The 25,631-nt window shown below is 49.1% G+C and overlaps 1 protein-coding gene across 1 annotated transcript in view; it reads right to left on the reverse strand.

Annotated features, from left to right (window-relative positions):
* The window catches only part of DFNA5 (deafness, autosomal dominant 5), a 42,407-nt gene that overhangs the window by 1,550 nt on the left and 15,226 nt on the right, over positions 1–25,631 (reverse strand). Inside the window, exons 3-9 of the mRNA XM_012720750.1 lie at positions 17,254–17,389; positions 13,754–13,925; positions 11,729–11,849; positions 7,685–7,828; positions 5,498–5,625; positions 4,094–4,289; positions 2,652–2,725 (exon numbers count right to left, since the gene is read on the reverse strand). Coding sequence (XP_012576204.1) covers positions 2,652–2,725; positions 4,094–4,289; positions 5,498–5,625; positions 7,685–7,828; positions 11,729–11,849; positions 13,754–13,925; positions 17,254–17,389 — 971 coding nt within the window. The remainder of the gene's footprint in view (positions 1–2,651; positions 2,726–4,093; positions 4,290–5,497; positions 5,626–7,684; positions 7,829–11,728; positions 11,850–13,753; positions 13,926–17,253; positions 17,390–25,631) is intronic.

Genomic DNA, 25,631 nt, shown 5'->3' on the forward strand with positions numbered 1-25,631 from the left:
GGGCCTTTAATTTTTTTTTTAATTAAGGTTAAATTAACAACAGTTTCAGGTGTACATCATCATCATTTGAGTATACTGCAAAGGGATCACAATGATTATAGTAATTTTTTTTCTTGTGATGAGAATCTTTTTGTTTTTACTCTTGGTGGTTTTCCTATGTGGAGTGCAGTATTACTGACTATAATCATGACTCATCTGATCACCTTTTAACCCATTTCACTTACCCTTGAGCCCCTTCACCTCTGGCAACCACCATTTTGTTGTGAATTTGGTTTTATTGTGTTCTTTTGACTCCGCAGATATGTGAAACCTTACAGTATTATCTTTCTCTGATTTAACCTATCATAAAACCCTCACGGTCAGTCAGATCATGTCCCTAATGCAAGCTTTCATTCTTTTTATTGCGGAGTAGTAGTTGTGCATGCCTGCACACACCGCTCATCTTCCTCACGCTGTCTTTCATCAGCGGGCACTTAGGGTGCTAGCATTGCGTGGCTACTGTGGTGAGTGCTGCAGTGAACATAGGGCTCATATGTCCTCCTAAATTTTGAAGAACTTCCATAGGGACTGTATCTGTTTACAACCCCACCCATGTGAGCAGCTCCAGTGTTAAGTTTCTGATGATAGGCAATGCTGAATATCTTTTCATATATGCCTTAGCCATGTGTCTCTGCAATGTGTACTTGATTCTATGCTCAGTTCTTAATCAGGTTTTTTATTACTTGGGTATATGGATTTTTCTGTATGTACTGAATATTAACTGCATATTCAATTTATAAATATTTTCTCCGTTCAGTATGTTTCCTTTTAATTTTTGATGATACTATGCAGAAGCTTTTACTTTTGGAGTTATCTGAAAATTCACCTAGACCAGTGTCTTTATCATTTTTAGGCCTTGGATTCCAATGTTTAACCCATTTTTGTTTGTGGTGGAAGACATGGCCTATTTGTGTGTAGGTTTATTTCTGGGCTCTCGGTTTCACTTTGTATTTTTTGAGCCACTATTTTGTAGTGGAGTCAGGGAGTGTGATGTTTTCGGCATTGTTCTTTTTCAAGATAGCCTTGGCTATTTGGGGCCTTTGTGGTTGTATCTGTATAATTTTAGGATTGTTTATTCTATTTCTGGGAACAGTGTGAGTTTTGAGAGGGATTGCATTGAGTCTATAGATTGCTAGCATCTAGCTTTGCTGATTTTATTCATTAAAGCTACATATATATTTCAGTAGATTCTGTCTATATAAAGATCACATCTACAAATATTGGCAGTTTTATTTTTTCCATCCCATAGGAAATGAACAGATAACATTGTATTGGAAGTCCCGGTCAGAACATTTAAGAATATGACCTCTTTTTGTTGAGTTTTATCATAATTGGATGTTAACAGGTTCTGTGAATTTGCAGGCATTTATTCTAGACATGCTTCAATGTTGAAGAATTCTAGAAATAAGTTTATTGAACATTACAATTTACCCCAGTAGCTGAAGCATAGCAGTTATTTGAATATAAAAAGTACTCGTGTGTCTACATCGAAATTGGTTTTTTATAAGTTACTCTTAAACTTGGCTTAACCATTCGACCCAGAATATGGATCATGTTGTAGAAGACAATATCACATCCCATTGACTGAAGACTGCCAAGAGCATTATAAAGTGGTGAACATCTGCCAACTCCAGTTGCTGTATGGAGCTTACAGTCACCCAAATTTGGTAAGGCAAAATTAACACTGTATTTTGTCTCTTTACTAAAATCTGCTAGCTAGACTCAAAGCTTGTATGCAGTTCTCAATCCCATCAAGAAATACCTGGTACCCAGAATCCCTCAAGACCCTCACTGTTTTAAGAAGAGTTGTAGGTGAATCTAGGGGAAAATATGTGTAATATCCAGCAGATTATTTAAACAAAAATTATTTGTCTTCTGTAGATGGGCAGACTGAATACTAGTCATTCTGGAGATGGAATCCTAGTGTCCATTTTTAGAACAGCAGAAGACTGTGGAAGCAACATCAATCAAAGCATAGAGTTGATGACAGCTAAAAGTAAGTTTGTTGGAAGCTAGCTGAAGTGGTCATGCAGGATTTTCTTTTTTTACAGGCATTCTGAATACAGTTGACATTGTAAATACTCAACATTGGGTAGACACAAAGCTGCTACAAAAGGGAACTGAGCAGAACTATCTTCTTGCTCATCACAGCACAGTCAGGCAATTACACTTACTGTTTCCATAAGAAAAGTACCACCGGCCTTTACTCACAGTTGACCACAGGACATACACACTGGCATATTTGTAAGTGGTTGATCTAAGTCTTTAGTGGGGGACAGAGCTCAAGGTGCCTAGTGCTGGAGTTTAAAAAAAACTTAAAAACCGGCAAGTCCGGTCCGCCACAAGCCGAACAAAAACAAAAGGGGGTAACCGAAGGCAAAAAAACAAATCCAATTCCGAAAAAAAACGAAAAAAAATAAGGCCCCAACCAAGAGGGTCTTTACACAGGAAAAGCATGTGGTTTGGAATAAAAGACCAGGCTGGTAAGTTCGGTGCCTCAAGCACCTGTGGGTAAGATGTTAAAATAATTTGGGAGGGCTGTTGTGATGAGAAACCCCAAAAGGTTAGCTCCTGAAGTGTCCCTCTCCTCACCACTTCCCCAGGCTCCTTACCAAGTAGCACAATGTAGGAATAATCTGGAGTTTACAGCAAGTGCCCAGCAGCAGTGCTGCATCATCAGGCATTTCTGCAGGAGACAAAAATCAATATAAAATTAAAAATAAAAGCTCCAACCCCAAGATTTTACCTAATTATAACTTAAGTACTTGCCTATCAACTGAACAAAGCACTCAGTAGTTATGCAGTGACCTTTTTGAAAACAAGTGTCACCAGTTCTGTGTTTACCTTGTCAATAAGAGACCATGGATGTAATGGTGGCTCCTACTAGGCTGATCATCTGAATGACACATTTGTCTGTCATGTGTGACTGTAACAAAGATATTAAAAGCAAGGAAAATCAAGGTGGTTACGCCCAAAAGGAGTGGCAAGATATACAGTGGTTAAAAGTTTTATCACTGAAAATTGAAGGACACCAAAAAATATTTTTGCTACAGGGGTTCATCAGTACTAAATTGGCTTATAAAAATGTTAGAGAGATGTCTTTAAATGTTACTGGTAATGGTGGTGGACTGCTCACTTCCAACACCAGGCTCACCTGCACCATGTACTCACAGCTAGATTTCAGCACAGTCCAACACTACGGAACATCAGGAAGCTGTCCCAGATCCGGTGAGCCCCCACCATCGTGGGAAACCAGAACCTGACCCCCAGCTGCTGCTCTTGGAGCAGCAAGCCAAAGTGACGGTGCCCCGAGCCAAGGAACTGGCCTCCACTTCCTGGACAAGTGCAGACCTCAACTCCGATACCCTGAGGAGATGCATGCTTCACGGAACAGGAGGTGGGTGCACACTCCACCTAGACTCTTGTCCCAAAGACCTGTGGGCAGGTACTAGTCAGCACCACCCAACTGCTCTACCCCAATGGGTCACAGCACATACAGCTCCAAACTTGATACTCCTGAGTAAAGGAAATCTTTGGGACATTGCAAGGAGAAAAAGGTCTATCACCTGTGATAACAAGACCTCAGAAGAGTATAAACTCTCATACATAGCATTCAGAACTGTCCTAATAGACTCAGTAACTTTTCTAACTTGCTTTCCTTTTATCTGAGAACAAAATTCAATGATCAAGAAGGTAAAGATCTATATAAATGAGAGCAAGGACTCTAGAGAAAGTAATGGAGTCGGTGACAGGGAAGATAGTACTCCCCTACACATCCAGGCGAAGGGAGAGTGACCAGAGGGGTGAAGTGTGTGTGTAAATCACATAGTCAGTTGAGGGGGGCAGAGATCTACTGCCACACAGCCTGCCGAGGGCTCCAGTGTGAATCACAGACTCTGGGAGATGCCTGCCTGTGTGGAGAGCATCTGGCAGGCAGCAGCATTCATGCTCCTGCCACCTCATGTAAACTTCCCTGGCCTTCCAGTTAATTGTCCTTTCCGCAGCTCCCAGAGAAGTGTCTGATAGGTAACAACAGCATTTCTTTTTTCCATACCTGCTAGTGCACTGACCAAGAAGTAGGCGAGAAAGAAGAGCTTCTGGTTGCTGACCACGTCCTGCGGTCCCAGGCACTGGCCCTGCATCCTGTATCCCACCAGCCGCAGGAAGGCCATGAGATCCTGCTGCTGTGGGGACTTCAGTTCCCCCAGCATCTCCTGTGGGGGTGACAGGCCAAAGACCACATCATCACACTGCAAAAGGAAGAGAAAATGTGGTGAGACCAGACGTCTGGACTGTACCGACTGAAACAAGACCCTGCTCCACAAGGTTACGTTTCTCATAAACATTGAACTGAGTCTTGCCCAAGCTCTATTCCTGTACAAAGGGGGGCAAGGTGGCACACAGAAGCCAAGTGCATAAAGGCATCATCCCCAAGCTTTAAACTTGGCAGTCAAGTCCCATGTTACCAGCCAGGCGCCGTGCAGCTGAGATAAGTCTGCCGGGAAGTGGGCAGCTCGGCTCCAGGGTAGCCTTAGTGTGAGAACCCACTTCTCGGGCAGCTCTTCCACAGGGTGATGGCCTGAACTTTCCTCTTAAGAAGCTATTTTAGGAATTCTAAGTGGGCTTTCGGAAATGTTTATGTTCTCCTGGAGGTGAGCTCTCTGTTTCGTAAGCTCCACATCCCCCAGAACCTAAGGGAGTAAATTTCTGTGGTGTCAAGCCATGAAATTTGACCTACAGGGGCTGTCACTAAGCTCTTCCAGTATGATCCAGTTTTAGGAGGGGAAAAGTATTTCAGAAATTATTGAAAGCCAGAAAGTTTTAAGTTCTGTATAACAGAATAACCCAAAGAGACAAACTATACCCGGTATCTCATGACAGACTCTGGGGGCTAGGAATTAGCACCTGGTATGTGCCTCCCCATTGGTACCTAGCTGGTGCCCTCACAAAGGTCCTGCTGCAAAAAAAAGACCTATTTTTCAATCTTTTAAAAAATAGACAAGGCTGTGACCTTAAAAGTCCTTGCAGATTAAGGTAAGGATCCCCCTAGATAGGAATGGGCCCAGTCCCCAGGGGATAGCCTTTGAAGGAACAGAAAAGGTGATAGACTAGCGCGCCCGGAGTGGTGTGGCCACAAGCCCAAGGAGGCAAGGAAGGGGACTCTCCGAGGACCTTGGGGGAGGCAGGCCCTGCTGACGCCTCGACTTCTGGCCCCTGCAGCTGTAAGAGAATAAATTTCTGTTGTGTCAACCCATGGCGTTTGAGCTTATTTGTTAACAGCAGCTCTAGAAACTCCCCCACCTCCCCAACTTGTGACCATAGTTATCTTCCTATAGCCAGAAAACTAAGGAGCTAGAGGAAAGTTTTCAGGTGCTAAAGCGAGGAAATTTGAAACACGAGGTGCCCCAGCCCCACCTCCAGAAAGCCCAGGTAGAGGCACTGCTGCCTCTGGCCTCACCACTTGGTCCAGGACCACAAGTAACTCAGCATCAAGCAGGACCGCCTGGAGGACGTCGCTCAGAGCTGTCTGCTGCTGCTCCGGCAGCTCCACGAAGGGGTGGAAGTTCCTCTCCAGCAGCGGGGTGGCTGTGAAAGAGCAGACAGAGCCCAGTGGCACGGCCACCGCATGCGCCCCAGGACAAGGGCAGCAACCCCTGCTTGTCGAGCTCCTCGCCCGTGTTAACCAGACTGTAGCAAGATGGGAGACAGAACAGCGGCTCAGTGGAAGAGGGTGCATCCATTTTGTTTCAGCCGCCACTCTAACCTCTGCTGACTCGCTAACATTAATTAAGCCAAGTCAATTATTTTTTGGAAAAATTTAGATTTCTTCCCCATTAGCATGATTTCTATAAAAGTGAACCATCAAAGTCGGATTACCGACCATCAGTTGGTACTTTTACAGAGCTTCAAAGTCATACAAATTCCAAAGCACGTTATTTCTCAAATCCTAACACACTGCAGATTTGTATCCTTTAATATTTAACACATACCTTCAAAGGGGTCGCTGCCCTAATTTCATGGCACACACTTTCTCCATTCTCTTCATCTGCCCTGGAGGAAGGACACCCAGGTCTGGGTCATCACATTCCCTGCAGGATGCTTGAGCCTCTCCTCTTAATCTCTCAAAAGAGCTAGTAAATGAACCCCGCAAGGATTTAAGACCAAGATTCTATAAACTTTTGTCCAGATACATAAATGCCCACTGATGTAGTGTCACCTATGTATCAGCTGCTGTACACAACTGTGTAAGCACTTAGATATTAGTATGCATGATAATGCACCCCCTCTTGGGAGGGACGAATCACCTCAGGAGCTGATATATCAAAACTGCCTGGTGAGCAGCTGGGTGTTTGCCAGGCTGGCCACGCTCTTCCTATCACCCCCAGCCTGCCGCAGGCTGACAAGAGATACTGACCAGAATGACCGGGTGGACAGCTAAGAAGGAAATACTAAGAAAGCTGCAGCCCACCTCCCGTCTCGTCACGTTCCTGCACCACACACAGCTCCAAGCTGCAGGCCCACTGCTGCTTTGATTTTGACCCAAGCCATCAACTCCAATTAGTGGCAGCTGAAAGTCGCACTCAAATGATAAATCTGGGCAAGCAGCGGAGGTGCCAGCAGCCTGCGTCAGACAGGGAAGGCTCCTCTTGAGATCAGGACTTTGTGCCATTTTCCACTTGGACAGTTGTGGTACAGAAACAAAAGCCTCATCTGGTTTGGGACTCACTGATCAGTCTCCTCACACTCACGCCAGAGCACACTCGAGCTGGCTCCTAGCTCTAGCTCTTCACTGAGCTGCCTATGTGTTGCTCCTTTTCCTTGCCCATCTCTCCTATCAACTGCACTCCACCACCCTCCACCCCCCTCCAGAAAATAAGCCGGAGCAGTGCTACAGAGATCAAAAGTCCCACAGGCAGGTGACAGTACTTGCCTCCTGCCAGCCTCCATGTGACAACCGCTGAGAGCCTGAGGGGTAAAGAGCCTGCTTTCAGCTCTCCCTGGTGGCACAGCGGGTTAAAGCACAGACTAAGAAGCTAAAGCCATTTCCGCATGAGTTCGATCCCCACCTGCCCCAGAGGTGACCCACAGGGCGCAGCAGACCTCTCCTGGCCCACCCGCTGCTCCCCTCAGCAGTGTACTTTGATGATCTGCCTGTTCTGCTCCCCGCTCTGTCTCTGGTGAATCACCACTGCACCTCTGGCCTGTAGCCCAGATCTGTATGCACAAATAAAAAAAAGACTGCAAGACTAGGTTTTGAGTGCTGGCAAGACACCACTTATGGCGCCAACAAAGCCTGAAACGTGGTGAACCAGATGCAGAAGTTGGGTGCTCTCTCCCTGCTGCTGACTGGCTATTCTTAGCAAGTCATGCTCCATGAACATGGAAAAAGGAAACAAAATGGCCTGATCCACACCTCAGACTCCCACCCTGCCCCCATTAAATGGCCTTCCCCCCCACCCCCAGTGACAACGGAGATGGGTGGTCCCCTGAGATGAGTCCCAAGTGGACTAGGACCAATTCGGGCCTGCTCTCGCTTCTCAGGTGTTTTCACGAAGTCACCGGCGTCACTACACTCCTGAGGTCACGCCACCCTCAGGTACAGAGACCGCTCGGTGGTCAGCTCCCCGCCCAACCCCTGCAATACCTTGTTTGAAGATACTCAGTGGCCTCTGCCCACCATCTGGCATGTCGTGATACTCCAGTTCTCGAAAAGGCAGGCGTTCCATGAAGACACACACACTTCTCTCCTGCTCAAAGCCACCATGTTTCCCTTGCAGGAGACAGAATTCTGTGATGCAAAAGAAAAGGACAGCGGGCATGGGGTCAGCCTGGCCTTGCTGGCACATCAGACCTGGCGTCACCTGCCTCAGGCAGGACAGAAGGCACATCCACCCCTTGTGCCCGCACACCCACTTCCTACATGCCATGCTGGCCGGACAACCTCTGTCACTTCCTACAAATGTGAGCCGTGGGTTCCCCACATAAAGCGCTCAGGCTTGTTCCCTCAGCACTGGCAGGAGCAATCATTCAAACCCTGGGCGCGTTTCATGATCCTGACGTGGACAGAGCAACTCGAAAGAACGCACCACATATGAAATTGACAAAGTCTGATGTGGTTGAGCTGATAATACTAAAGAATTACTGACAGAATACTTCGGTGCACAAATGTTCGTCACATAAGAGTCAACTTATTAATAGGGCTACTTACACAGCAACTAAAATCGAACGATGGGTTTCTGCACCTAATGACCGTTACGTGTTAAATGGAAAAACCAGGCACAAAAGAGTGTCCTACAGAAATCTGTATAAAGTCAAAACTAGTCTTTTTTTTTTTAAGTTTTATTTTTCAGAGATACCAGAATATTTGTAGACGAAACAGTAAAATGCCTAGGAGTTGCTTCAAAGTCATTGAATGGGGGTGAAGGGAGGTAGCGAGGTTAAGAGATGAAAGATGAATTAGTCTTGTTGGAACTGGTACTGCCGAGTTCATTAAATATCTCTACTTTTGAATATGGGTGAAATTTTCCATTTCTTATTTTTAGGAATAATAAATGTTTCCTTAAACACTTCCATATTTGAGATTCCAGCAGAGGTATCTTAGTTGTGGGTAAAATAATAACAGTTATGTTCTTGCTAAGCAAAAACAGTAAGTCAGCCCCACAAACGGGTGTCCCTTATGTTTGTGTTTACTAGTTAGGATTCTTAGAAGAAAAATGCAGCCGAGCATGGCTGCAAAGTGTGGGGATTCGCACTTCTTTTCATTTGTTTGTGGGCAGTGGTGACTTTCCTGGTCTAACAGCCCGGAGCCACAGCCCTGCTTTCTCAGCCACCCCCTCACTGGGCATCCAGGGAGCACCCCTGCCCCCACCCTCTTGCTCTGTCCTTTGACCAGAACACTGAGATGGAGCCATGAGAACCAGCTCCCAGGCAGTGACTTCATATCCTGGGAACCCGGACCATTAACAGCCTCAGGTCCCGCCAAGTGGGGGACCTGCTGTGGCAGTCCATGGCCCCTGCAGCCCTCCGCCTTCACATGCGCACAGCCCCTGGACGCTCTGCAGGCTCCGCCTCTCATGTCCACATCGGGCACAGCACAGGGAGTCAGACATATGAGGACTACACCCCAGCTTCACAATCAGTCTGGCCCAAGTGGGAATGGGAAACTTGGGGTGATGCTGAGGCCTGTGACTGGGGTCCTGAGCCAGAGTGGCGGGTGCAGAGAGAACCAGAGAAGATCCCTGGACTGGCAGTCTTAAGGCGCCATCTAAAGGCAGGAATTGTGTGGAAAGGGAGGTGGGGATTGCGCCAGAAAGGAGCAGCAATACTGGGCTCGGGTGGGGGGATGGGGATGCCGAGGGGGGGGTAACTTGCGCTGAGATGAGGCAAGGAGACAAGCCCAAGAGAATGGGGGAGGCAATAGAATGACTTTCAATTTTTAAATGGTTGCACTAACTATACTGCTGGATGGAACAGAGAGGGGGTGATTTCTCAAGGCAAAGAACTCAGTTAAGAGTCTGGGGGTGGGGAGGCTGCCTGTAAAGCAGGCTTGGCCCTGCAGGAAGCTCCAGGTCACATCCAGGATCTCCCCGAACTGTGTGCTTGAAAGGACATGCGTACCCAGGATTGCGCTGCGCACATCCAGGCTACAAAGTGCTTCTCTTTGGCTGCAAGAGGAGAGCTTTTGTTGAAGGAAAGGGTTATGGGGAAGGATCCTTAGGCAAGGAAGATGGCACAGGTGTCTCCCAGTGGGACTCAGAGGAAGCCAGCCCCTCGGTTTCAAAGAACAAACCACCGGATCTTTGTCAAAAGGACTTCCAGAGGATGGGAGGAGACATCAGGCAACCCCGTGGGGGCCTTCCAGCCCCTATGTCTATGTTTGCGAAGCCAGGGGAGAACATTCTGTGGCAAGAGTGATAGAAGATGCAGATGAGGTAAAAACAGAACCATTTAAAAAATTCGCTTGAGTCACAGGAATGAGGCCCGAAGGCCAGGCAGCAGGGGCCTCACCCTAGGCCTTGGGGAAAGGGCAGCTTGGCTCCTCCAGGGCCAGAGAAGGGGAGTGAGCCAAAGACCCTGGAGCTTTCCCCTGGGCCCTCTTCTCAGCAGCACAAAGAGAAGTTTATTTTCAAAGGCAGCAGCCAGCCAAGATAAAAGCCTGGTAATTGAAATGCAAACTGGAGAGCCTGACCAGGCAAAGCTGTGTGTCTGTCCAACTCCTTCTGAGAAAAACAGGCCTTCGGGGGTGACGGTGGGGGGCAAAGAGCTACAGGCAGGGCAGGCACCACCCCCTCCATAAACAGGATGCCCACCTTGGGGCCTCCCAAAAGGGACACCTGGACCGCCAGACCACGCAGGAGCATCTGGGACTGGAACCACAGGATCACACGTGCCATGGTCTTTCCACACTGAAGATAGAAACTGGAGGAACAGCTGAATCAGCTGGACTTCACAGTTCCACATACAAATCTTTCCGAAAGGAAGTATGAAATAATACCACCCAGCGTGACACAAATTTGGAACCATGGCCTCAAAGAGTGTATATCAGGACTTTTGGTCTTCGGGCATTTGTGTCCCTAACCTACCTCTCTAAAGCAGCTACTTAAAACCGACACCTTCACTTACAGTCACTCGAGGCAAATCACTGCACCTCCCTGAACCTCACCTGCTCCCTGTGAGAGGCCTGATAACACTCCGCACTCAGTGACCTCCGTTGGCTCCTGGTGCCCATGAGGCCAGGTGCCCCATCAGGACTGTCAGCTTCCCGGTCCTTTTGGTCATGGTCAAATGGTGGGGAGCTCATGTGGGTGTAGTGAGTGTGAAAGGTTCCCAGAAAACTCACCCCTCACAACTCCATACACATGGAGGGGAGCGGAGGGCAGCAGCCGCAGAAGACACATTATCTCCAAGCCTCAGGGCCCACTTTTCAAATATATCACTAAGAAAAGTGCACACGAAGAGAGAAGGGTACTTGTACCTCCAAACACCCACCAGCTCCAACAACCGGTCTTGGCCTCTACCTCCCCCCACACACCTCACAGCCCACCAGTGATCCTCTTAAAGCAAATTGCAGAAACATTACCATCTTATCTATGAAAAGTTCAGTGCACATCTCTAGACACTGACTTTTTAATCAACATAATCATGTCATTACCACAGCCCAAAAGGCAAACAATAATTGATGATGCCACATGTATTCACTCATGTCCCCAGTAGTCAGGGAACATGACTTGGACTCACCCTAACATCTTAGGAAGAACATGAAATGGGGGTGGTTTTGAGCAGATGCCCAATAAATGAAAGCCCCTATCTTCTTCAGTTTGGAACACGCTGGTGGTCCACAGAGTGAGAAGGCAGCATTAGGAATAGCTGAGGTGCCGTGATGACCGGCCCACCACGTGCCGGGCACACCACACCCTCAGCTTACTCAGTCCTCACCATGGTCCTGGGAGGGCCCGGCTACCCAGGCCAGAGGGGGACAAGCCCCAGCAGTCTGCCTGCGCCCACCGACGCCAGGCACTGTCTGCAGGCGTCTGATGGCAGTGCCAGGTATTTAGTCCTGGCCCCGTTAGTGCCTCTAGATCCCACCGTGGTGGGGGCCGCTACAATGTGTACTTCAAGGGAAGAAGGGGGTGTCCCTCAGCATTGGCTCAACCACCTTCTGAGAGACCCAAGCAGGAGTCGCACTCACCAAACTGGCCATCCAGCTTCACGTGCAGCTCAATGACACCATAGGCAATGGCGGTGGCCGCTGGGATCTCCAAAACCACGTTGGTGTCCTTGATGACGTTTCCGTCCTCCATGGCCGACACCTGTGGATGAGCGCGCATGTGTCTACCTCTGCTCTCAGACGCCCCCCTGTGGCCAGCTAGTGCCCTGCACACAAGAGGAACTCCATGCCCGGGAGCCAAAGGGAAGGGAGGAACAGCCCTTCCCTTGATGGCCTCATGACAGATGGCCAGCCCGGTGGCACAAAACCAAGATTCTAGAGTCAGGGACACAGTGAAATGAGGTCTGAATAAGGAAGTTAATAAGTAACTCCCCAACTCCCCTCATGAAGATAATCATAAAAAACAACTTTGAAACCCTAGTGAAAAGCTTAAACAATAGCAAAGCCAGACTGGAAGAACCTAGCTAAGCCCAAGAAGCCCCACCCCCCTCTCCATGCATGTCATTTCAGACTCCTGTGGATGGGACACCAGCCTATTAAATAAACCCAGGGAGAGGCTGGCAGGAGAAGGAAGGAAGAGAGGACCGGCAAGAAATGCCTCAAGGAAGGCCACCAGGCTCTCCTCGGGCACTGCTAGGAGTCAGACCTTGCCCTCAGTGACCTGGCAGGAGAAAGCAAGAATCCACTTGCTATCCACACACTGGAAGTGACAGGCCTTTAGCAACTCGCCCCTGGGTAGAGTGTGATGCTGGGCAGAGACCCTGGGTAGTGACTTGAGGCTCCAGGCCTCTGGTAGGGAGTCTCTCTGGGTAGAAACATTGGCATGGCCATCTACCACTCTGTTCCTCCATCATCACTGCTGTCTAGCTACTGGCCTGATCTCGGGGTCGGGGGGGACAGGGTCTAACCCGAATCATAACTCCATCTTCCTTCAAACACAACTTTCCTGGGCCCTCTTGCAAAAACTAAAAGTTGCCTCAAGAAGTAAACCTCTGGGCCCTCCCTGGTGGTACAGCTGGTTAAAGCACAGCACTGAGAATCTAAAGCCACTTCCGCATGAGTTCGATCCCTGCCTGCCCCGGAGGTGACCACATGGCGTGGTAGACCTCTCCTGACCCACTGCTGCTCCTCTCAGCAGTGTATTTCATCGATCTGCCTGTTCTGCTCCCCACTCTGTCTCTGGTGAATCCTCTCACCCTCTGCATCTCTGGTTTGTACCCCAGTTCTGTATGAATAAATAAATCTTAAAAAGAAAAAAAAAAAAGAAGTAAATCTCTAAGAATAGATAATCAAGTACCAGAACAAGCTGGAGGGGAAAGAGCCTCCTGCTCCAACAACATTTACCAGCACAGGGTCAGCCTGTTTAATCCAGAAGCATCTGCTTATGTAGCTAGAGACAGACGCATGTACTGATCTTCACTTCCTTAAAGCAACTCACAAAGGACTGGAGGCCACTAATTCCAAAGTAATCATCTGGAGCCCCTGGCTCTGAGGGGCTTTAGGGGTTACCTGGGCATTTGTCCAATGGGCCCATTGGACCCATTTTTCTTTGCAGAATGCACCTGACCCAAACCTACATGGTCAAACCAAGTGCCCTGCTGTCCTGAACTGGGGTTGGTACCAGAGAAGGACAGAACCAGGTGAGAGCTGCCCCAAAGCACCATCCCTCCTTGGGCTGCCACAGATCAGAGGAAACCCAGAGCTGTCGAAACCCAGAGCTGTCAGCACCAGTCTGAGAGGGCACACACAGCTGAAGAGATTCACCCAAGGGAAGGGAAGGCAGGTCCCCTTCTCAGAGTCCTGCTGTTACTGTCCTCAGATCTAGCTGTTACTAAAGCCAGTTGCCCCAGAATTTCACCTACATGAGCCAATAAGCTCATCCTTAAGCCAGTTCGAGTTGGGTTTCTGCTCACTCACTACACCAAGCACCCTGACCAGTGAGAACACCCAGAGGTGTTCTCTGGCCAGGGTGGCCAGGCCTCCGTGGCTGGAACCAGCCTCTGCCGTGGCCTGACCCCCGCAGCCCCAGCCTGCCCTGGCACATACCTGCACCGTCTTGGTCTGGATGCCAACCATGCCACCACACTTCTCCTCGATCTGCATGTGCTCCGATATCACACACTTCTGCGTGGTCACTATCTTCTGTGTCAGAATGCACAGGACCTCATTCCTACTTTCCAGCACCTGCTGCAGTATGGGATTTTTCATATTTATTTTCCTGAAAGAGTGAAACCACAGTGAGTGCCCCAGGGGCCTCTGGAGAGAAGGCTGCACATGAATTTGCTCCTGTTACACAGCCAGCGGCCGAGCAGGAACAGGTGACAGCCAGTGTCAGGTACACACTGATGGGAGGGAGGGCAGTTCATCTGGAAAGGATAGACCGAACTCTCCAGAGGCTGCCTCAGAGAGCCCAGGCCTCCAGAGAAATGCCGGTAGCCAAAGAAGGGGGGCTGTTGTGGGGACCCCAACGTGGTTGTCAAGGAGGAAGAGCAGAAAACAAACTGGTGGGGGCAACCTCAGTCCATCCGGCTCAGCCCCTGGGAACGTCACCTCGTTAGTTTATCAGAGGCCAAGAGACATTACAGCCCAGCCCAGGAAATTAGCTTAGAAGCCAGGGTGGAAGGGGAGAGGAGCAGGCTTAAATACAGGCTGTGAAGAAGAAACTCCACGTCCACTAAAGGGACTTCCTGACCTTTCTGTGCTCTATCTTGGGGGGGGGGGGGAAGGTGGGGGGTTCTCATCATTTTACAATGGGGAAACTAAGGTCAGCCAGGTGTGTGTCCTGCCCAGGTCACCCAGCAGGGATTTGGAGCTCTTGCATAGCTACTCTGGAGATTTCATGAACAAGCTGGATTTCCATCAACAGGGGGCAATTTCACACTTAGAAGCAAAAGATGCCATCCCCTGTGAGACCTCAGTTCAACCCTGTCAGTCTACAAAGTGGACAGAAAAAGAACCAAGTTAGATCTGGCAGACGCACGACTCCCTCTAGCACAGCTATTTGGCTCATCCTCCTCTGGACACACACTTGAGCAGCCACAACTCCTTGCCTCCTGCCCAACAAACTGAAGGTGCCCGAGGGGTCCCAAGTGACTCTGGCAGATGGAAATCCTTGTACCACCGGTGACATCGTCAGATTCACTCGAGCACTTGATGCTGTCTAAGCATGGTATGTGCCTGGGAAACAAACACTCAGGATGGACTACCCCAGCCTCCACTGTTTAAAACGCCCTCCTCCCTCCAGAAGACCCACCTCGTCTCATCCTACACACTCGAAGGAGAAGGGGCAAAGTCATCGCCAGCGTGTCCCCTCCTGCGCTGATGAGGCTCAGCCCCGAGGTGCCTGCCTGTTCTGCCAAGCACCTGCACCTCCACACGGTCCCACCACAGGAGGGGGGCAGGGCCTGGCCAGGGCCGCCCTTACCCAGGCTAGGAGACGGGAGAAGAGAGGCCTGCAGAAGGGGCTCCTCCAGGGTGTGCAGGTGCAGTTTCTAGATGGCAGGCACGCCCTGCACGGCCACTGGGATCGGGTCCCCCGGGACAGTGCTGCCACCTTTTGGAACTCGATCTGAGACACAGCTGCAGATTGCAGATAGCTCCAGCAGGCAGAGGGGTCACTGTCAGGGCAAATGGACGGGTCGCCTGACTCTGCCATCTCCAGAGGGAATTCTTTCCCATCTCCTCTTCTAGTCAACACCACCAGACCCAGATGGGCTAGTAGGAACCAGACCCTGACTCTGGGCCTCTTCAGAGTAGGAGTCCCAGTGCGACAGGTGCCCCTGAGGCCCAAATGTGGAAACCAGCCATATTTCCGATAATCCACTTACTTTACAGTTGTGTATATTTTCCTGTGTGCCTATCAAGAGGTCTATGTATTTCTTTAGCCCATTCAAGGGGTTCAAGGAACAAATGTTTAAAATCCTAGATTAGAGGATTCACAGAAGAGAAACAAGGAGGCCCAGAGAGGTTGAAAATAGTAAGCAGAGTCACACAGCTAAAAAGCCAGCTAGCCTTTCACAAAGCGCCCCATCCCCCACAATGGCAGCCGCTCGAATACTGCCACGTTCCCCTCTGCATCAACAGGGTGCACTAGCCAGCGGCTGGGAAAGATGACATCCAAGATGACAAAGATGACATCCAAAGATGACATCCAAGTCCTCGGGAAGTCTTCTTCTATCTACATCCACCTGTCCTCCTGGACCCCACCTGCTAATGGCTACAGCCAATGACCTTAGAAAAGCTGTCCCTAGACTTTCCTGATTTGCTCCATCTCTCCTGGACCTCAGCATCTCTGAACAACATGGACAGAGTCTGTCCATAAGACACAAGAGACGCAAGGAAATATTCATGGAAGGTGCTTCTTGGGTGGAAGACTTCTCTCCTGTTCTCTTCTTTCCTTTGGAAGTTAAAACATTAAGTTATCAGTTATCAAGTTTTTTTTTTTTTTTTAATTAAAAAAAGACCTGTGGGGCCTTCCCTGGTGGCACAGTGGGTTAAGGCACAGCACTGCAAGCTGGTCGCAGCCACTTCAGCATGAGTTCAATCCCCACCCTGGAGATGACCCACATGGTACAGCAGACCTCTCCTGACCTGCCCGCAGCTCTCCTCAGCAGTTTACTTCATCAGTCGGCCTGTTCTGCTCCCTACTCTGTCTCTGGTGAATCCTCTCACCACCCCTGTACCTCTGGCCTGTACCCTACGTCTGTATGCATAAATGAATAAATCTTTTTAAAAATTTTTAAAAAGACCTGTAGACAGACTGAAGAGAAAAAATGCCCTGCTCCTATCATTAGTGCCTGGGCCTATGCTGTCCACCCTGTTGCTGGCTAACTGGACATACGTCCTCGGCAATTCTAAAGGGCAGGGTTGGAATCAGTGTCCACTGACAGGAGCCTGGGGCAGAAGCTCGGCCGTGAGAAAATGAGCAACCAGTGTCTTCATCCTTTCATACTTTTTTTTTTAAAAGATTTATTCATGCATATAGAACTGAGGTACAGGCCAGAGGTGCAGAGGCGGTGAGAGGCTTCACCAGAGACAGAGAGGGGAGCAGAACAGGCAGACTGATGAAGTACACTGCTGAGGGGAGCAGCGGGCGGGTCAGGAGAGGTCTGCCACGCCATGTGGTCACCTCCAGGGTGGTTGTTGAACGCACACTGCAGCGTCTGCCATAGCTTGCAGTGCTGAGTCCCAACCCCTGCGCACCAGGGAGGGCTCTGACATGTCTTTTGCTTCCTGGTGCCTTTCTCACAACAGGAAAGCATAAACAGGCGGCCACGGACACAGAGAAGAGCATAATTTGAAAGGGTTGGACCAAAGAAACACAACTAGATACAAGAGGCATACACACCCCGAAGGGGAGAAGCGCACCCTTTCCTGGCCCAGTGGACTTGCTGGGCCCCTCGCACCCTTCTCCTGTGCGCTCACCCCTTCTGTGTACCTGGCAGCTGCATATCGGGCACTGGGTCAGCCAGGTGGCTCCAGCTTCAGTCTGGCTCGCAGGTACCTACCGCCTGTGTCTGTAGGTGGGACGTGACCCAGAACCTTACCTCGGTGCACTCTTGCTCAAGTGGCCGGCCGTTCCCAGCCATAAATGCTTTTCCCTTTCCACTACTGACAAAGAAGGCAGGTCCAGCTCTCTTTCTAAGCCAGTCAGGGCACAGCCATCATCTGCAGGGTGCTGACCTTTTCAGTACAAAAGGTCCAGGGTGCGACTTCTAGGTGAACCCTCATCAGGAAGCAGACCCACAGCAACAGGAGGGACCAGGAGCACTGGCTGAGCAGCCGCGCAGCCCCCCCACCCCACCCCACCCCGGAGGCAGCTCTTCTGCCTCCAGGCACCTAAAATCTCCCAGGCACATTCCTCAGGAAACTGCCTCCACTCCCAGGCCAGAGCGGGAACTGCCATTTCTTCTACTTCTACGGTGACAAACGCCAAATACAAACACAGGCGAAGACTTAAAACTCTATAATTATAGATGTACAGAATCATTAGGAGGAAGACAGCGAGACCCTGCGGCCGAGATGGGACACCACCACCGCAACTCACTTAGCATTTAGAACAACACCTCACAACTCACTCATTCACTCCACAAATACCCAAGCCCTGTTATGCTCTGGCCACAGGCTGGGTGCTGGGGGGTGGGGTGGGGACTCAGTGAACAAGACCAAGGCAGTCACTGCCACATGAAGTGCTTGTGGAAGAACCCTCAGAAAGAGCATGTCACAGAGGGCTGGCTTCTGATGGAGCGCAGACAAGCTCCGGAGTGGGAGTCCCCGGACAGAGCAGCAGCATCAGTGAGGATCCATCTGCTGGGAAAAGTTGTAAAACGACAGGGTCGCCAGGAGCTCCTGGACCTGGGATGGAAGGCCAGGGCATGGTGATGCCACCTCGCTGGGCGGAAAGGGCACTAAGTACCCAGCCCGGGAGGCGTGGAGGTTGTGGAGGCTCGGTGGTGTCCGGCACAACGTGGTCCTGGTCACCCAGGTCTTCTCCAACACCTGTGTCACAATGGAGGCGGCACCCCCCACAGGCTACCGACGTGTGAAAGGGCAGAACCAAAAGCAGAACGTGCATCTTCTGTCGCTTAGGCCAGTGTACTTTTCATTACGTTGCTCTAAAAAGTGAGAGCAAAGGCAAAAGAAGCAAGCATGCTTTAAAGAAACAGGAGGCTGCCCACATTGGTTTCAACCTCTTCCTAGATCAGTGATGGGGACAGAAAAAGAACCCAAAGGCAGTGGCGGCTGGCTGGCAATTTTGAGAAAATCAGGAATTGCTCTCCTACAGAAATGCAGGTCCTTGTGGATGATTAAGTAATTTGGGCTTTGTGCAATGACTAACGCTGCAGTCGAAGGCGAGTATGTGCACAAGCCAGCTGCAGAGAGGCAGAATCACAAGCTGTTCAGATCAGGTCAGTGCACATAGTTTGATTCAGCTCAAGATTTCATTAAGCGGCAAAGTCAGCTTCCCTCCCAGTAGCAAGCTCCTCCATTCTACAGACCTGGCAGAGCACCCACCCTAGCTGTGACTAGAACTTACTTTGGGAGTTTTATTTAGAAAGCCATCTATGCACGTACCAGGCTGCTTCGGCTGCCTCTCTGCTCCCCGCCCCCAGGGGGCCTGCACTCCTGGAAGCATCCTGAGAGCGCCCCACAGAGAAGGAGTACATCAGCCAGGGCTGTGCTCTTTGTCCAGGCAAGTACTGAACTCTTGGGCCTGGCATTTTTAACCCTGAATGTGGGGCCCTGGCTGATGCCTACCCAGATTCTATTCAAATTTTGAGAGACTTGCACTAGAGGAGGAGTTGGACTCAGTCCGGCAGGTGAGTCTCTGAACCAAGCCTGGTAACTGCACTGGTCTTAGCAGAACATCTGCAGCAATGCTGGCCACTTAAGGCCTAAGAAAAAAATCTATCGTGAGTCCCTGGGAGCATCTTTCTCCCTCTTGAGAGACACAAGGAAGAGACCAGACCTTGTATAATGCCCCCATTGGGAACGACAAGAACTAGGCTGCAGCAGGGACAAGCAGCTTGTGGACACTGCCACAAGGGGGAGCCACGGAGCCAATGAACTAACCACCTACCATCCACCTTTGGTTAAGGGTGATTCATGCTAGCTCAGAATATTCTCTTATGTGAGGCAGTAATAGAGGTTCTTTGGAACTAAAGACACTTTAAAGGTTTGTGAAGTTACGGTCACCTTTATTTCACTGAGAGACAAGTAGTGCCAACTACCCTCAGCAGTTAATTTCAGTATAACTGCCTGTTCTGTTCCCCACTGTCTCTGGTGAATCCTCTCATTCCCTGCACCTCTGGCCTGTACCACAATTCTTGTATGCGTAAATAAAAAATAAATCTTTAAAAAAAAAAAAGGCGGGGGAGCTCTCATCAACCAGTGACCCAAGGGCACAGGGCAACCAGAGACTGAGAATAGAGCTCAGCATGCCCATCCCCAAAGCCCTGCCATCCATCTTCCCTCTCCCCTGAGACACCTCTGAGTCCTGCATACAGGAGGTACATAATGCATGCTTGTTCACATTCTGTGTTTCAATCCTCCTGCAAAGGGCCCAGAGACTAGAGGCAGAACCTCTCAGAAGCCCAAGCATCATCACGGTGGGGTCCTCACATCAAGTCTCCATTTCGACCATCAGGCAATCTCCAGGAACCTAAAATGGGATCCTGGGGCTGCTTTTTCCAATACAGTAACAAAAGCCTGTCTCACCCACTTGGCTATAATTCTAGGATTGTAAATTGCCTGAAAAAGTCAAAATGCTAACTACAGGTCAGGACCAAAGTGAACGACCAGCAGAGGCCCACACTGCAAACACCAACTCTTTACACATCAGCCTGTAGTAACTTATCTCACAAACACCGGAGTGAGCGGGACGAGCCCTCTGGGGCAGTCAGCCTTTGGAGTAGCTCACTAGTCCAGCAGGTCTGCAGGAGGATGAACCAAATGCAGGGAGCAAATCCACAGAGCCCTTGGGACATTTTTCTTTCCAAGCTCTGTGCCTCAGCCGTCACCCTGGAAAAAATCCTGTGTTTTGTGCGCCTGGGCTTAAATCCTGAGTCAAGACAAACTAATTAACTTCTGCAATTCAGGCTCCTCAGATGTAAAATGAAGATAAACCAATTATTCTTTCAGCTGAAAGTGCTTGGGGTGCTGCAGGCCCTGTCTGGGCCCTCCCCTTGGGGACAAAAGCAGGTGTTTTGGGAGAGACTCAAGGGCCAGGCAGTCACCACTCCCCTCACCACGTGGCTCAGCTGGTGTCTAGCAGGGCTCCTGAAGGCTAATCGGAGTGATGGGCCAGGTGAGGTGGAGGGAGGTGTGTGTGGACAGGCTTGGGATGAGAAAGATGGGGATGTTTATTCCAGAGATGGAAGTAAATTCAGGGGACTGGCCTGGGGGGGGGGTGTGGGGGTGTGTGAGAGGAGGCTCAGAGATGGTGCTGCAGAGCAAATTGTGTGATGTCGTTGTCCCAGGACAGCAGAGAGTATAGGAGGGTGAGCCAGTGATGTGACCCCATAACTGCCATGTGGGACAGGGTGCAGAGCTCCAAGGACGTCCTGATGAGAGATGGTGACAAAGGCCAGCACCAGGGACATGGCTGTGAGCTGGGGAAATGGGAACAGGTAAGAATGGAATCATGAGGCAAAATCTGAGGCCATCCTGGTGGCACAGGGATGGTCTCAGCATTATGGAGCTATCACCAGCCACTACAGCATGAGTTCAATCCCCAGCCAGGGAGCTGACCCACATGGTGCAACAGAAGACCTCTCCTGTCTCACCTGCTGCTCCCCTCAGTAGTGTACTTCATCAATCTGCCTGTTCTGCTCTCTGCTCTGTCTCTGGTGAATCCTCTCACTCTCTGCACCTCTGACCTACACCCTAGTTCTTATATGCATGAGTAAAAATATATCTTAAAAAAAAAAATAGCAGGGGCCTCCCTGGTGGCACAACAAGTTAAAGCGCAGCACTAAAAGCCAGCCATAGCTGCCTCAGCCTGAGTTCGATCCCTGGCACTGGAGGTGACCCACATGGCACAGCAGACCTCTCCTGCCTCGCCCGCTGCTCCCCTCAGCAGTGTACTTCATTGATCTGCCTGTTCTGCTCCCCACTATCTCTGGTGAATCCTCTCACCGCCCCTGCATCTCTGGCATATACCCCAGTTCTGTATGCATAAAATAATTTTTTTTTTAAAGATTTATTTATTTGTGCATACAGAACTGGGGTACAGGCCAGAGACTCAAGGGCGGCGAAAGACTTCACCAGAGACAGAGTGGGGAGCAGAACAGGCAGATCGAGGAAGTACACTGCTGAGGGGAGCAGCGGGCGGGTCAGGAGAGGTCTGCCACGCCATGTGGTCACCTCCGGGGCAGACGGGAATCGAACTCATGCGGAAGTGGTTTCAGCTTCTTAGTGCAGCGCTTTAACCCGCTGCGCCACCAGGGAGGGCCCTAAAATAATTTTTTTTAAAAGAAGAATTAACTAGTGAGAAGTTTAGTATAGGAACCAGGTAAGGAAGGAGCCAAATCTGATACTCCTATTTCTGGCTTACACTTCTGGGTTTATGCCTCAACAACCGGCAGCTTGGGGAGCGTCAGGCAGAGAATGGCTTAGAGAAAAGATGAAAAGCTCAGTGGTGGGGAGAGCCCAGGTTATACAATGGGTACACAGTCAGGGAACAGACATGTGCTCCCCTGAATTCTAACTCCTGACTCACTCCAGCAACCCCAGTTTTGTACAGTGAACCTCATAAATTCTAAAACACTTTTCACGTCTTAACATCTCTGAAATCAAGGTATTTTAAATTGATGGGTGATGTAGTTAATTGGCAGTATTCTTCCTTGGTGGTATATAAAGTAGCGGTATATCTGACAGTGGATGACAGGCTTTGAGGAAATACAAAAATGTCTATCAATCATTAAAGAAAATAGTACTTGAGTGTTTCTCCTTATGATGTAAACCCTACTTAGTTCCAAAAAGATCTAAAGTAGCCTTTAAAAGTTAAACTCAACAGACAGGATGCTATCAAAAAAGACAAAAGTCATCCCAGTGGTGAAATGTTGGAGAGAATTCCAAAAGGCCTTTCTAGCCCTCCTCACCTGCATAAGGGGTTGTCAGCTGGCTATATTTTTCTAAGGATAAAAACAGCTGAAGGTCAAATAAGCTTCTAGGAGCTCTCAATCCAAAGAATTAAGATCAGCTCAGCCAGGGGACATAATTTAGGGGGGAAACGGCAATAAATTGTCTTTCGGACACCACAGAGAGAGGCATGGACTGGGCATGTCAGGGAAAAAAGCTTTAAAAATAGAGGGTAGTTTTAAAATAGGGAAGATGTGGAATCAACCCTAATGACCAAAAACAGATGACTGGATTAAGGAGATGTGGTACATTTACACAATGGAATATTACTCAGTGATCAAAAAAGATAAACACATGCCTTTTGCAGCAACATGGATGGAGCTGGAAGGGATCATGCTTATTTAAATAAGCCAGAAAAAAAAAAGAAAAATACCAGATGGTTTCACTCATAGCAGGAGCTTAAGGGATCAGGGGGGAAAAGAGAGAAAGAGAGAGAGAAGCAAATATAATAAAGTAAAAATGAAAACAATGAACAACTATAAACCAGTGGCATGGTATGGATGGGGTGGAAAGGGAGTGGGATTAAAAATGGGTGGGGAGAGGCACACAGGTTAACTGGTGGTGGGAAGCCCACAGGGATTACAACTGAGATGGAAAAATTTACAAAATGAAGAATGATGTAAAAAATAATAAATTCATATAAAAAATAAGAGTGGCTGGGTGGGCTCTGAATGCTTCATAGCTGCTTATCCCATGAAGAATATGACAACCACGGTGAGGTACTGATGTCTTACTGCTATTATCCATGGTTTCATACATTATCATGAGAGTTGAATAAACATGTCCTGCTACACACAAAACATGCAGTGAACAGACTGTGTGTTTGGCTTTTCCAAGGCATGGCTCCATGTCTAGGTCCACACTAGTGTGGAAAGCAGCCAGCTGCTGGCAGAGATGGGGTGGGATACAGTAGTTATAAGGAAAGCCATGAAAATGGCAGCTGACTAGGGAAGACAGGCAGAGAAACTGAGTCTACAACAGAATAATGCTAGGTGAAGAATAAAACATGAGTGTGAGACACAATGAAAAAGATCATCATAAATGTGCTTTTTTACATTCAGAGAAGAGAGACACATGTGATCGGTGTTTGCACAGTTTCCATCAAGGATGATTTCGGAGAAACACAGAGCTTTCAAAGGGGTCAGCTCCGGGTATCCAGAAGGTGAATTCCAGTGGAAGGCCTCTGTGCCCAGCATGCTCGCTAAGTGCTGTCTTGAGCTATGGAACACTACTTGATGCTTTGAAGAGCAGATGAAGTTTGTTTTTGAGATATGTACACATCTCCTGACAATAAAGCTATTATCTGAATTCTCGGGGAAAGGCAACATGTGTACAGATGACAACTTATCTAATAACCTGAAATAACAGTAACTGCAGATCAGCCCTGGAGAATGGACGGTATTTGAGCCTCACTGATCGCCAGTACCAAGGCCACACGTGTGCCAAACAGCATCTTATCAGTCCATGTGAGAGTCCAGAGACCAGCAGACAACACAGATAAACCATGCTACTGCAGCTCGATCTCCATCCCCTGGTCCGGAATCCTCCCTTCCCGAGCTCCCCTTTGCCTCTAAACAGAGGCAAGAAAGAGATGCCCGTGACTGCGGTTAGTCTTCCATCTCTGGCCTTTGTTCTTTCTTTGTTCCTGTGTCACAGCCACCCGTGTTTTCTCCATCATATCCCAAGGGGCAGGGATCTGCAGTCCCTCCCAGGTACTCGATTCCCGCATGCAGGTACCCCAGGAGGGTCGGCCGTTAGTCTCATGAGCTTATGCAGACTCACCCAGTCCACTGTGCATACCCATGTTGCACCCCCATGTAGCCTCACAAGGGACCCCAGTCATGCCTTTGCCCTTACATTCTGTACAATAATTTTAGCTAAAATGATCTCAGCCAGCTGCTTCAGAGTGTCACTAAGCATGACTTAGAGGAAAGAACTGGAGCTTTGGAGCCAGAAAATTAAATCCCAGCTCCAGCACCCAAATTAGTCTCTGGGACTGAGCACACATCACTTCTCCTTCCCAAGTCTCAGCTCCTCCCCCGTGACAGCCGTGACAGGGAGCGGAGCAAGGGAGCCATGTCCACAGTGTCGGGCACAGGCAGGTGCTCAGCAGTGCACGCCCTTCCCCATCCCCTCTCCCTGCCCCCATCCCCGCCCCCTCACTGGCTTGGTTCTTTCTTTTCCCAGGAGAACAGGAGAATATCTTCTCCTATCTCCATTCACTGACCCCTCCCACATGCTTCCTGTTGGCACGGTCCCCTACACCTGAATCATGAAATGTGTCTGAAAACCTGTATCAGGAAATGTGATTGCAGAGCAGGGCCAGACTGCAGTTCTAGGAACAAATAACAAGACTGCAGAACAGAGCTGAGCGCTAAAGAGCCCTTGAAGACACAGTGATCAGAGAGGCCTCCTGTTTCTCTTCTTCCCCTTTATTTGCCAGACTTAGCAAGCTAAAATGCAGATCACCCAGTTAAATTTATTCTTTTCTACTGTGTCGCCATGTATTATAACAGGAAGAGAAACTACTTCTCTGTCCCTTTCACCTGGTGCCACCAGACAGTGTTTAAAGTTCTCTGACCCAGAGGGAATTCCTGCCTGAGCCCTGGCGTCCAGGGAATGCCAGGAGGCACATTAAGCATCAGGGCTGGGGGGAAGGGAGGGGTGCGGTGAATGGGTTTTGAAGACTGCAGTTGCCCAAGCAACCTCAATGCTGGTACAAAATTTGACCACCAGATGTTCCACATGTGTCTTTTATGGTATTTTTTTACTCATTCATTTTTTAAACATGATTTTGTTCAATAAGCAAACTATTTTAAATTCCAGAGACCCCTAAGAAATTGCAGAAGAGGAGGAGATAAGCAAGTGAGCTCCCTTAATCAGTTTGGATTTGCATTTTCTTTTTAAGGAAAAAAGGGTGATAAAATTACACACGGATATGCACATATGTTACTGCACCAACTGAAATATCATCTCTCATCAGGATTGCAGCATTAACCTCTTCAATTGGACTCCCTGCTCCCACCAGCAGGTCTCTTCTCAACCCAGATGCCAAAATGATCTTCAAAAATATGAGATCATGTCCTTTGCCTGCTCAGTCTTCAGTGGTTTCTCACCTCACTCCAGCATGACTAAGTGTGACCCATGGTCTCTGCAATCCAGGGGCCTGTCCCTCTCCCTCTCCCTCTGACCCCACCTCCTCAGGCCTGGCATCCCCAGTTTCAGCCATTCTTTTTTTATGTTTTTATTTCTGTTTTTTTATCATAGAAGAACTAGGGTATAG

The sequence above is a fragment of the Condylura cristata genome, unplaced genomic scaffold (assembly GCF_000260355.1).
Source record: "Condylura cristata isolate star-nosed mole 26May11 unplaced genomic scaffold, ConCri1.0 scaffold00005, whole genome shotgun sequence".
NCBI classification, from domain to species: domain Eukaryota; kingdom Metazoa; phylum Chordata; class Mammalia; order Eulipotyphla; family Talpidae; genus Condylura; species Condylura cristata.